This window comes from Schistocerca serialis, chromosome 9, assembly GCF_023864345.2.
Source record: "Schistocerca serialis cubense isolate TAMUIC-IGC-003099 chromosome 9, iqSchSeri2.2, whole genome shotgun sequence".
Classification (NCBI taxonomy): domain Eukaryota; kingdom Metazoa; phylum Arthropoda; class Insecta; order Orthoptera; family Acrididae; genus Schistocerca; species Schistocerca serialis.
The window spans coordinates 177,617,040-177,630,130 of NC_064646.1; the positions used below are offsets into that span (position 1 = coordinate 177,617,040).

Below are 13,091 nucleotides of genomic sequence, written 5' to 3' on the forward strand. Positions count from 1 at the left end.
ATGATGAATGGAGAAAAAGCCACATGATGCGAACATCTACAAGTGTTTACTTATGTATGCTCCCTCTTTATTAATTAATATCAAATTTTGACATGTAATTAGTTCCTAGATTGGAATGCGGAGGATGAATAGAGTTGGTAACAAATCCAAATAGTCATGACAAATGATTCAGTGGAATAGTGCAGTTATTTTGTCTCTGGTTGGTATACATGTACAACCAAACAAGTTCTTTATTTCTAGTCCCAATGAGCTGGCTAAAAAAAACTACAAGAAACATGGTACATCCATTATCATGCTCTTATCCCCATGGACTAAACAGTATAATCAATCTCACCCCGAAACAAATGTAACATTGGTATCTTATTTTTCTCTTATGCTCAGTTAATGTAAGTTATTTCATGGATTTTCCATAATGGCAGTAAGCACTGCATTCCACATGCAAATTTTATACTAGCAATAAACACAGTGTCTTGAAAACTTATCTAAAGAGCTATTAAAAGCTAACAGTGAATTACAGAAATAATTTATGGAAAAACATCTGAAACTGTTTCTTCCAGTTCATAAATGAGAGGTTTTACCTTTGTGCAGGGTAATTCAAAAAGAATACCACAACTTTGAAAATCTGTGTTTAATCAAAGAAAGATGAGGGTGTGATGTCACCGCCAGACACCACAATTGCTAGGTGGTAGCCTTTAAATCGGCCGCGGCCTGTTAGTATACGTCGGACCCGTGTGTCGCCACTATCAGTGATTGCAGACCGAGCGCCACCACCCGGCAGGTCCAGTCTAGAGAGACTCACTAGCACTCGCCCCAGTTGTACAGCTGACTTTGCTAGCGATGCTTCACTGACTACATATGCTCTCATTTGCAGAGACGACAATTTAGCGTAGCCTTCGGCTACGGCATTTGCTACGACCTAGCAAGGCACCATGTTAGGAATGGAGGCCGAAATGCACGTGTTTTAGCTCACGCAGGCTGGCATGAGGAGGGAAGAACTATACTGACGTGAGGTCTGGAACATGCAAAGGAATTAGAATTCAGAAATCGGACGTAATTAGTTTCATACTTAACTTTAATCCATTAATGATGAACGTCGCTTTCGATGGTACATGATTCACAATATTTTCTGTTCAGAATAGTAACTGAATATGGCACGTTGCTAGGTCGTAGCAAATGCCGTAGCTGAAGGCTACGCTAAACTGTCGTCTATGCAAATGAGAGCATATGTAGTTAGTGAACCATCGCTAGCAAAGTCGGCTGTACAACTGGGGCGAGTGCTAGTGAGTCTCTCTAGACTAGACCTGCCGGGTGGCGGCGCTCGGTCTGCAATCACTGATAGTGGCGACACGCGGGTCCGATGTATACTAACGGACCGCAGTCGATTTAAAGGCTACTACCTAGCAAGTGCGGTGTCTGGCGGTGACACCACAGAGGGAATCTTGGATAATTAATCAGTGGTGAGAGTATTTACTAAAGATCTTTTTCAGTAGAAAATGAGTTCGTAAATGTTCACTATGACCTCCTGCAGACATTCGAGCGACTTCAACCTTGAACATGTTCCACACTCTCTGTAGCATCTCCAGGATAACAGTCCAGATAGCTCCAGTTATTCCTTCTTTTAGTTCCACAGTGTTAGCTGGTAGAGGTGGTCGAAACATCATATCTTTAACATAACCCACAGAAAAATAATTCACAGCGGCTGACATCAGAAGTTTTTGGAGGCCAGTTATGAAGTGCTCTGTCACAAGCTGCCTGGTGGATGATCTATTGCTGTGGGTACCTTTCATTCAAATAGGCATATACAGGTAAGTGCCAATGGGGTGGTGCACCATCTTTCTGGAATATGAATTTATCTACTTGTTCTTCGAGTTGAGAGAACAGCCAATTCTGCAACATTTCCAGATATTTTTGCCCGGTTACAATTGTACCTTCAAAGATAAAAGGACAAAAAATTTCACTGGCTGAAATGGCACAGAAAAAATTCACCTTAGGTGAATCACCTTCAAGTTGACTTGTTTCCCACAGATTCTCAGGGTCCCATATATGGACACTGTGCTGACTGACTTTCCCTACTGTGTGAAATGTTGCTTCACCACTAAACATTAGCTTCGAAATGCACTGGTTATTTGTGTCCATTTGCTCAAGAACAAACTCACAAAACTCAATCCTTTTCACCATTTTAGATTCAGAAAGGACTTTAAACAATTTTAGACAATAAGGTTTCAATACTAACCTTTTCCGTAGGATTCTCCAAATGGTCGACTTTGAGCAAATGCTTCCTGAATGCAGCCAACATTTTCATCATTCGTGCGTGGCCGTCTGGAACTTTTCCCGTAGCACAAACACCATTTTTTTGTGAACTGTTTATACCAATGTACAATACAGCACCTATCCAGGAGGCTGAACATTATATTTGATTTGAAATTCACACTGAACAACTGCCGTTGCTTCCCTTCTGCCATACTCAATAACACAAAAAGCTTCATGTTGAGCCATCTTAGTACTGACAAAAGAAATAAGGTTATGTGGCCAACAGCACTCCTAGTGACCAAATGAGCAACCAAATGAAACTTCAGAGCTTCCTTCAATCAATGACAGAAAGAGAGTAGCTCTCCTTTTCTTCTTTGTAGAGTTCTCGATTTTCAAAGTTGTGGTATTCTTTTTGAATCACACTGTACAACAAAGTATTTAATAATTTAAAGAAGATTTAGATACAATATAAATTGATGCCACCAGAAGATAAGGGTGTAATCTTTAACTGTGTTGTACAGTTGTGGTGGAATACATTACTCATCTAGAAATACATGTTTCACCTCTTCTTCACAATCAGATAAAATATGATCATGCATAAAATGTTATATATAGGGTGTACATAAAGTCTGGGAACACTTTCAATTATTTATGGCACAAGAACTAAACAGTGTACAGATGTCATACATATTGCATCTTGAAGAGAAACTCAGAAAGTTTTTTTCCAAACATTCAATATGCAAACCATGAGTGACATCAATACAATAATCGAATTCTTGCCATACCCATCCCAGCATGGCATCATCAACTGTGGCAGTCGCTTTCCATATTCTCTCCCGGAGCTCTACTACATCACATGGTACAGGCGGTACATACACCAGATCTTTAATGTGTCCCCACAAAAAAAGAGTCATACGGAATGAGATCTGATGATTGGGGAGGCCATTTCACGAAACAGCTGTCACCTTCTGTAGCACGGCCGATCCATCGATGCAGCAGATCCCTTTTCAGGTACCCATGAACTTCACAATTAAAAGGGGGTGGAGTCTCATCCTGCTGAAAGATGAACAGAGAGTATGATTGCATTGGAGGCATCAACCATTGCTGCAATATGTCCAAGTGGGAATATCCAGTGACAGCGCTCTTGGCGAAGAAGAATGGCCTCTACAGTTTTTGATGTGATAAGGCACAATAAACGTTATTGTTAGGGAGTCACGCTCAAATTCAATGCATTCGTGTGGAGTGGATGCTTTGTACCCCAGATTCGACAATTATGCCTGTTCACTTTCCCATTAGTGTGAAAAAAAATTAAGCAATCAACAATGCCATCCTCATCCTCTTTCAATTGTTGCAACTGTGAACAAAACTCAAAACACGCATCTTTGTCGTTGTCATTGACCTTCTGCACTAGCTCCAATTTGAATGGTTTCATAGACAGCTTCTGTCTTAGGCCTTTCCACACAGTCATTGGAGCCATTTTGAGTTCACAGGATGCACGACGCACCAATTTCTTTGGACTCCTTGTGAATGTCACTCGTACACACTCCACATTCACTTCACTCACACTGGGATGTCCACTTCTGTTTGCCGGGAACATGCAACCCGTCATAACGAATTTGTTGTGCCAGTGGTAAATGGCCTTCCTTGTTGGTGGCTTCTCACTGTACTTTGTTCTAAACATCTGTTGAACAGCTGTAGCACACTTGTTTTTGTCGAACTCCAACACACAGGAAGCTTGCTCCGCACCTGAACTTGCTTTGTTTGTGACTAGCACTGACTATTGGCAAATTACCAATCTACTCTGTGGCTGTATACATAAAAAAAACTTTCAGGGTTTCTCTTCAAAATGACATATGTATGATATCTGTACGATGTTTGGTACTTAAGCAATAAATATTTGAAAGTGTTCCCAGACTTTATGTACATCCTGTACTTGGTTCTTCCAACAGTGCATGAGTTGGTTTGATGATTGTACAGCGTTGAAACAAAACATGTGAACACAGAACATCACCAAGGAGCGACAGCGATTGAGGTGTCCACTTGTTGTGAAGTGGTTGCCCATGCTTTGGCATCATGGCTTGGCGGTGTTCTGGAAGGCAGGGAACAAGAGGTGCTGCCTACAATGATAATGCCCAGAAACAGTTGAAAGAAGCTGAAGAGAAATGTCATTACTTTCTCTTCTGGACTGTAGTGGGATTCACCTCAGAGATGCTATCCTGATAAGATATCTGTGCACCCAATGTTGTAAGGTAATTCAAAAAGCATTTATGTCATTTTGTAGTGAGATGGCATAGATGTGAGCTCTCTTATGGCCCCTGATCCTCTGCAGATGGAAAAGAAGTCACATGGTACAAGGACAGGCGTTGCAGAGTACATCGACAACTTCAAGAAACTATGAGAGGATGACGGTAAGGAAAAATGCAGGTAAACTTCATCACGAAAAGCATTAGTGTGACAGACTGTTAGTGAAGTTGCTGACACAGTTACAACTCTTAAATGAGCCATAACATTTCACAGTATGATTAAAATCATTTATGTATAGTCCTGGATGTCACTGTTTTCTAAAATCTGTAATTGAGTGCATAGCGAACTGAATCTTCCTGTCATTTGTAACTCGAACCTGATCAATTCTAGTGTGAAAAAACTGTTCCGAGACATTGAAATACATTGATGAGCCAAAATATTATGACCGTACCTACATCAATACCCCACAAGCCACATGATAGCAGCTCTAATTTTCTCATTGTGGCCATTTCGTAAAATATATGTAGTAGGAAGTAATGTGTTGTCCAACTCTTCTTGGAATGTACTCTCTCAGAATTCAACAGTAAATGACTACACAACGCGCAATGCCTCTGTGGTAACCTCTGCTGCTCGAGTTTGTTGAGCTTCAATGGATCACTCTCGCACTTTCTACATGCCCCTGTGATGAAACACTTTGCCCTTTGTTAGATCTTCTCTATCTCTTCTATTACTTCTACCAGTTCAGGGTCCCAAAGTGATGAGCAATACTCAAGAATCGGTTGAACAAACATATTGTAAGCCATTTCTTTTGTGGATGAGTTACATTGCCTTGGTATTCTTTCTATGAATCTCAGTCTAGCATATGCTTTTTCTACTTTTCCTACTACTTTTTTTTTATTTGGTCATTCCATTTTACATTTCTCTGGATGGTTACTCCTAGGTTCAATGTTAGGTTCAAAACACAAATTCGCTGAGATTTTACAAAATTCCTGAAATTCTTTGAGATTTCCCCAATTTTTCCACGTGAAATTTAATTCCCCGATAATTCCAGAAGAATCGCCACCCCACTATTACATTTTCTTGGGGTACCCCCGAAATTACCTTCAAATCTGTCAATTTTGTTCCACCTGCTCAGTAGCACATATTGGGATGCAATACAGCAGCAATTCTGCATGTTATGGATTTGGCGAGATTTCTGGAGGTACAATATTACTGGAGATCTACACACATGTCACGAAAATCATTTAAATTACAAACTGGTGGTTTGTGAGTGTGGAGATTATGACCAATAGCATCCTACAGGTGTTCTGTCAGGATCATCTCAGAAAAATTTGATGCTGAAGACATCAACACAAGTTCACTATAGTGCTCATCAAACCAATGTAACATGATTCCGTGCTAGTGACATGGGCAATTATCTATCACCAATGGGAAAGATATCAAGTGTGAAAAGATGCAGATGGTCCAGAATAATGTTCACATAGTCTACAGCTGTCACAGTGCTTTCAGTTACTACTACATGTCCCATAGAAGCCCAGGTGAATGCCCCCCATATCATAATACTGTCCCCACTGTCCTGCATCTATAGCCCAGTACTTGCTTTGTGCAGCTGTTCACTGGGATGACAATGCATCTGGACACAATTATCAACCATTTGTAACAAAGAATGTGATCCATCAGACCAGGTGACATTTCCACTTATCTACAGTCCAATCTTGATGATCTCGTGACTGCAATCATAACTGAGCATGTCATCGGGTGAGCACGACAATACGTACAGGGGGCCTGTTGGGGTGCCCCATGTTTCACAATGTGCACTGAACCGTGTGCTCAGAAACATTTTACTCTGTCATCAGGTCTGCCATATACCACCACTTGTCCTGCTTTACAGAGAGGGCAAACTCCTCGTTCCTCATTCTGTGAGGAGACATGGGTGGCCAATACCTTGCTGCCTACTCAACATCACATGTATACTCTGCAAACCACCATGAAGTGCATGGCGTAGGATGTGTCCCATTGTACCAGTTATTAGGGTTTCTTCCCATGCCATTCACGTATGAAGTATGGGAAGAACGATTGTCTGGATGCCGCCGTGCTTGCCGTAATTATTCTAATCTTGTCCTCATGATCCCTATGCGAGCAATTTATAGGGGGCTGCAGCAGATTCCTAGAGTCATTATTTAAAGCCGGTTCTTGAAACTTCTTGTAGAATTTCTTGGGATAGAGTACATCTGCGGCTGTCAGTTCAGTGTCTTCAATATCTCTCAGACACTCTCTGACAGATCAAACAAACCTGTGACCATTTGTGCTGCCCTTCTCTGTAGACATTCAATCCCATTACTCCTACATGGTAAGGGTCACACACAGTTGAGCAATATTCTAGAACTGGCCACACAAGTGATCTGTAAGGAATCCCCTTTGTAGACTGACTGCACTTCCCCAGTATTCTACAACTAACCAAAGTCTACCACCTTCTTTACCCACTACTGAGCCTATGTGATCATTACATTTCACATACCTACAGAGTGTTACACCCAGATACTCATGGTTTTTCTATCAACAACTTTTCAGAGGAGCTACCAACAACAGCAGGCAAACAACCACCCACCTTCACTATTTGCATCCTCAAGTGCTGGGCAGTAACAATCTGCTCTTTGTCAAATTTGCTTATGTCAGTGGATTCTCCACCCATCCCCATATCTTACATAGAATGATTCTCCATGCATCTATGTGCTGCTTATGTACTTTCCCTAGTGTATCACACACTGGCAGCATTAAGACGTGGCATTCAGTCTTGCTTAGGGCTGTGGTGTTTTGGATTATCAGAGTATGTGTACAGAAGTAGCATTTGATTTAGCTGTCATGTCCACAAAGAAGTTACTACTGCTGCATACACAGCATGGCTCTCCACACGATATGATACGAAAATATTAAGTTGAAACACAGCATTAGGCAGAGCAAAACTGTCTTTGGCTGTACAAACATAGTATAACCAGGATGGAAATCGATAAGACTTGTGGCACATCTGTATTTTCTGTCTTAGTAAAATTAAAGTAACACCTGAAATGTTTGAAATAGTGAAGTACAGCATTGCACTGCAAAAGAAAAAGTAGCCAGTTTATATGTAAATGTGTATCTCCACATATTTGCAGCGTACATGCACACATTATTCCCCCATCTCAAACAGATCCAATCCCAAAATGCCACAGTTGGCAAACAACACACACAATTTTTAACTGTCTCAGCAGCCAACACATTTTTGACAGCACAAATTACAATGTAATTTGTCTGAAATTGGTTTTAGGCAAAGGCAATGTGAAACATGAAATAATTGAAATTATACTTTTAGCTGACACTTTGAAAGAAATCTTTCATACCTTCTGCAATGGCCTTATTACTGTTCTCCTTTGCCTTTACGTCACCTTCCTCATTATATGAAGAGGGAGAAGGATCTGGTGGTTCTTCTTTAACTTTTACTACATTTGAATTGGATGCCGGAGACTCACCAGTTGCCTGACGATATAAATGCCTGTAAAATCCACTGAGATCCTTCTGCTTGGAAACATCCATTATTGCTGTAAAAAAAAAAAAAAGAAAAGCACATATAAATATTTCCACAGATGGAAACTGAGATTAAACAAACAAAGTTATATCACTGGGCATATTCTGCATGATTTCTTAAACAGAAATGAAATTAAAGTACAAATTTCTTTTATATCAGCACAATGCAAATTCAGAGAGCATATACAAAAATGGCATAGCAATATCAATATCAGAAACTTAATAACCACAGCAGGATTTCTGAGGAAAGGAGAGTCATCTGTGTCTTAAAAATAAATTAGTATGAGCACAAAGTCTTCACTCTTTGGCTATTCTACTGTTTATCATGGACACTGTGACTAAAATTTTATTTCTTGCAGTTTTATTCCTTTGAATATATCACCAAATTATTTTTCAAATCATGTATCAAGATTATTCAGAAAGTTTTAAGAAAGAAATGGACTCTGTCATAATAAAAACTTACACAGCCATCACCTCAATACACATGTGATTTTCTAATAGTATGAGTTTGTGTATACTCTCAAATTATTTAGTGGAAGTTCAACATTGTTGGTAATTGTATCCACAGGTGCTTCCTAGATCTGCCTTTCTTGAAACTGTCCACGAATGATGTATTTTTGTAACAGAAGGAAATGGCACTGGGCCAGGTCTGAGCAAGAAGGTGTATTAAGAAGTTTATGGGTTCTGAAAGGCGCAGCTCATGCTTTCCATACTGGGTAAGGCTGCAAGATTTACTGATCTGTACTATGGTGTCAGGGATCTTTAAAAAGTTTACAAACTGTTATCTCCTTTCCTTTTCATAAACAAATGATAAATAACACCAAACGTTAATTCCAATATAAAGTGTTAAGGTACCATTTTTTGACACTGACGTCACATTTCCTCACACTTTATCACAACAAGCATGACTAAAATGAAGCATTTTGTAGAGATCTTGAATGTGGTGCATATTAGCTTTGTTGCGGGCTGACTATTTATCAAGTTTCAAACCATGAACTTAAGATATTTAATGTTTTTCATGTGTGTTCAGTCCATCCCATTTATGGGTTCACACAATGAAATGGTACTGTTACAGGACATCACAGGTGCTATGCTATGATTGGCTGACAAATGCAAACAAACAGCCCCATCTTGATTTTTAAGTATTTGCAAGTAAACATACCATCGTACAATGCTCTGTTGAAATTACCTATATGCCTTTGCCTGGATTTACACAGATTTTGGTTTTGATTAGTGTTCTGATGCAGTAAGTTCCATCATTTACACAATAAGCTCATGTTCCAAATTTTTGCTAATAAACTGCATAATGAATTGATATTGTGCTATAGTCAGACTAGTAGTGTGCTACAGTTATTCACAAGAAAATAAGACACACACGAACTGAGGTGCAATATACTCACAAAAAGAGACTTGCTAACAAAACACTACCTCCCAAATGCTGTCAGCAAGCAAGGAAGGTCTTAGTAACTAAAGGTAGTGGGACAAGTTTCACGTGCTTATTTTTTCCTTGTCCATAAACCCTTGCTTAAGTGGTGCCACTTATGGTATTCTAATGCATTCTATGAGACATTTACAAAATTAGAACACCTATCTTCAAAACTATCAAAATGCTTCAAAGCATAATAGAAATATACATAGAGAGGGTGATTCAATTGCAAAGGTGCAGCTGCTCTGCTGATTCCCTTTTACTGCAGGCATCAGAATAGGAAAATCATATTGAAGTTGACTGGACAGCCTTAGACTGAACAATGAGCTAACAATAGCCTATAAGAGCAGTATTGTGTAGAAACCAGGTCCCCCTACGTCTCCTACATAGAGCTAACCAGCATTTCAAGTCACAGCCTTATTACTGACTACCATCTGTTAAAAAAACATACCTCAATATCAACAGTTCCAAAAAAGTTCAAGTGTTCTTATGTGAATCCGTGTGGGAAACAACTGAAAAGCATCCTGATAATTTAAATTCTGTAGGCTTAATCCATTATTGTGAAATATATTTTAATATACCTTCTGGGGCTGCTCCATTTCAGAGCATTAAACTATAAACAGTACCTGGATTTGGGATATATTAGGTACCCTGGTAGGTGAATATGGATTGGGGCTAAGAAATGAAAGAGGAAGCCGCCTGGTAGAATTTTGCACAGAGCACAACTTAATCATAGCTAACACTTGGTTCAAGAATCATAAAAGAAGGTTGTATACATGGAAGAACCCTGGAGATACTAAAAGGTATCAGATAGATTATGTAATGGTAAGACAGAGATTTAGGAACCAGGTTTTAAATTGTAAGATATTTCCAGGGGCAGATGTGGACTCTGACCACAATCTATTCGTTATGACCTGTATACTAAAACTGAAGAAACTGCAAAAAGGTGGGAATTTAAGGAGATGGGACCTGGATAAACTGACTAAACCAGAGGTTGTACAGAGTTTCAGGGAGAGCATAAGGGAACAACTGACAGGAATGGGGGAAAGAAATACAGTAGAAGAAGAATGGGTAGCTTTGAGGGATGAAGTAGTGAAGGCAGCAGAGAATCAAGTAAGTAAAAAGACGAGGGCTAGTAGAAATCCTTGGGTAACAGAAGAAATATTGAATTTAATTGATGAAAGGAGAAAATATAAAAATGCAGTAAATGAAGCAGGCAAAAGGGAATACAAACGTCTCAAAAATGACATTGACAGGAAGTGCTAAATGGCTAAGCAGGGATGGCTGGTGGACAAATGTAAGGATGTAGAGCCTTATCTCACTAGAGGTAAGATAGATACTGCCTTCAGGAAAATTAAAGAGACCTTTGGAGATAAGAGAACCACTTGCATGAACATCAAGAGCTCAGATGGAAACCCAGTTCTAAGCAAAGAAGGGAAAGCTGAAAGGTGGAAGGAGTATGTAGAGGGTCTATACAAGGGCTATGTACTTGAGGACAATATTATGGAAATGGAAGAGGATGTAAATGAAGATGAAATGGGAGATACGATACTGCATGAAGAGTTTGACAGAGCACTGAAAGACCTGAGTCGAAACAAGGCCCCCGGAGTAGACAACATTCCATTGGAACTACTGACGGCCTTGGGAGAGGCAGTCCTGACAAAACTCTACCATCTGGTGAGCAAGATGTATGAAACAGGCGAAATACCCTCAGACTTCAAGAAGAATATAATAATTCCAATCCCAAAGAAAGCAGGTGTTGACAGATGCGAAAATTACCAAACTATTGGTTCAATAAGTCACAGCTGCAAAATACTAACGTGAATTCTTTACAGACGAATGGAAAAACTAGTATAAGCCGACCTCGGGGAAGATCAGTTTGGATTCCTTAGAAATGTTGGAACACGTGAAGCAATACTGACCCTACGACTTATCTTAGAAGCTAGATTAAGGAAGGGCAAACCTACGTTTCTAGCATTTGTAGACTTAGAGAAAGCTTTTGACAATGTTGACTGGAATACTCTCTTTCAAATTCTGAAGGTGGCAGGGGTAAAATACAGGGAGCGAAAGGCTATTTACAATTTGTACAGAAACCAGATGGCAGTTATAAGACTCGAGGGACATGAAAGGGAAGCAATGGTTGGAAAGGGAGTGAGACAGGGTTGTAGTCTCTGCCTGACGTTATTCAATCTCTATATTGAGGAAGCAGTGAAGGAAACAAAAGAAAAATTCGCAGTAGGTATTAAAATCCATGGAGAAGAAATAAAAACTTTGAGGTTCGCCGATGACATTGTAATTCTGTCAGAGACAGCAAAGGACTTGGAACAGCAATTGAATGGAATGGATAGTGTCTTGAAAGGAGGATATAAGATGAACATCAACAAAAGCAAAACGAGAATAATGGAATGTAGTCGAATTAAGTCGAGAGATGCGGGGGAATTAGATTAGGAAATGAGACACTTAAAGTAGTGAAGGAGTTTTGCTATTTGGGGAGCAAAATAACTGATGATGGTCGAAGTAGAGAGGATATAAAATGTAGACTGGCAATGGCAAGGAAAGCGTTTCTGAAGAAGAGAAATTTGTTAACATCGAGTATAGATTTAAGTGTCAGGAAGTCATTTCTGAAAGTATTTGTACGGAGTGTAGCCATGTATGGAAGTGAAACATGGACGATAAATAGTTTGGACAAGAAGAGAATAGAAGCTTTTGAAATGTGGTGCTACAGAAGAATGCTGAAGATTAGATAGGTAGATCACATAACTAATGAGGAAGTATTGAATACCGTATTTACTTGAATCTAAGCCGCACTTTTTTTCCGGTTTTTGTAATCCAAAAAACCGCCTACGGCTTAGAATCAAGTGCAAAGTAAGCGGAACTTCTGAAAAATGTTGGTAGGTGCCGCCACAACTAACTTCTGCTGTCGAATATATGTAGCGCTACACTGGCATGCTTTGCAGGCACACAGATAAATACTGGCACCAAAATCTCTGCGTCAGTAAATAAATTTAAGAAAAGGTGGAAGACGAGCTTTTTTCTCCACCCCGAGTTTCGACCATTGCACTTTTATACATTATCCAACGAAGTAAATACAAATTCCGTATTGTTCATCTTCTAATGTAGCAGCATTTCAATGTACTACAAAAATCCAACTGGCAAGACTGTTTGGGATGTTTGTCAATTTGGCCAACTTTACATTCTGAATTTTTTCCTACCTGTGAGAAGAGATGGTTGCTAATAGGAACTTCTATGAATTGTGAATCACATGTAGTATTCTCTTCACCATAAGAATAATACGAATATAAACATATTGCCATGTATTCTTTCTTGTTTGCTACTATCTCATTTAAATCCTGTCTGCCTAATAAACTACGAAACTAGAGTGAAACAAGAGCAAATGCGGAAGAATATACATATCATGTCATGTTTATACTCGTATTATTCTTATGCCTAATAGTGAGACAGTCAGAAATGAAGCACGGCAATTGACTAGATTTTTAAATCTAAGATGACTCTAATTTCTGTGCAGAATGTAATGTACTAAAGAGGCATCCAAAGATTTTCAAACGGAGAAAAATTTTCGCTAAACTCTCGTTCAGAACATCTTCTATCA

The 13,091-nt window shown here is 39.4% G+C and overlaps 1 protein-coding gene across 1 annotated transcript in view; it reads right to left on the minus strand.

Moving 5' to 3' along the window:
• The window catches only part of LOC126418496 (nuclear speckle splicing regulatory protein 1), a 59,884-nt gene that overhangs the window by 16,339 nt on the left and 30,454 nt on the right, over positions 1 to 13,091 (minus strand). Inside the window, exon 5 of the mRNA XM_050085281.1 lies at positions 7,872 to 8,069. Within this exon, the coding sequence (XP_049941238.1) occupies positions 7,872 to 8,069 (198 nt within the window). The remainder of the gene's footprint in view (positions 1 to 7,871; positions 8,070 to 13,091) is intronic.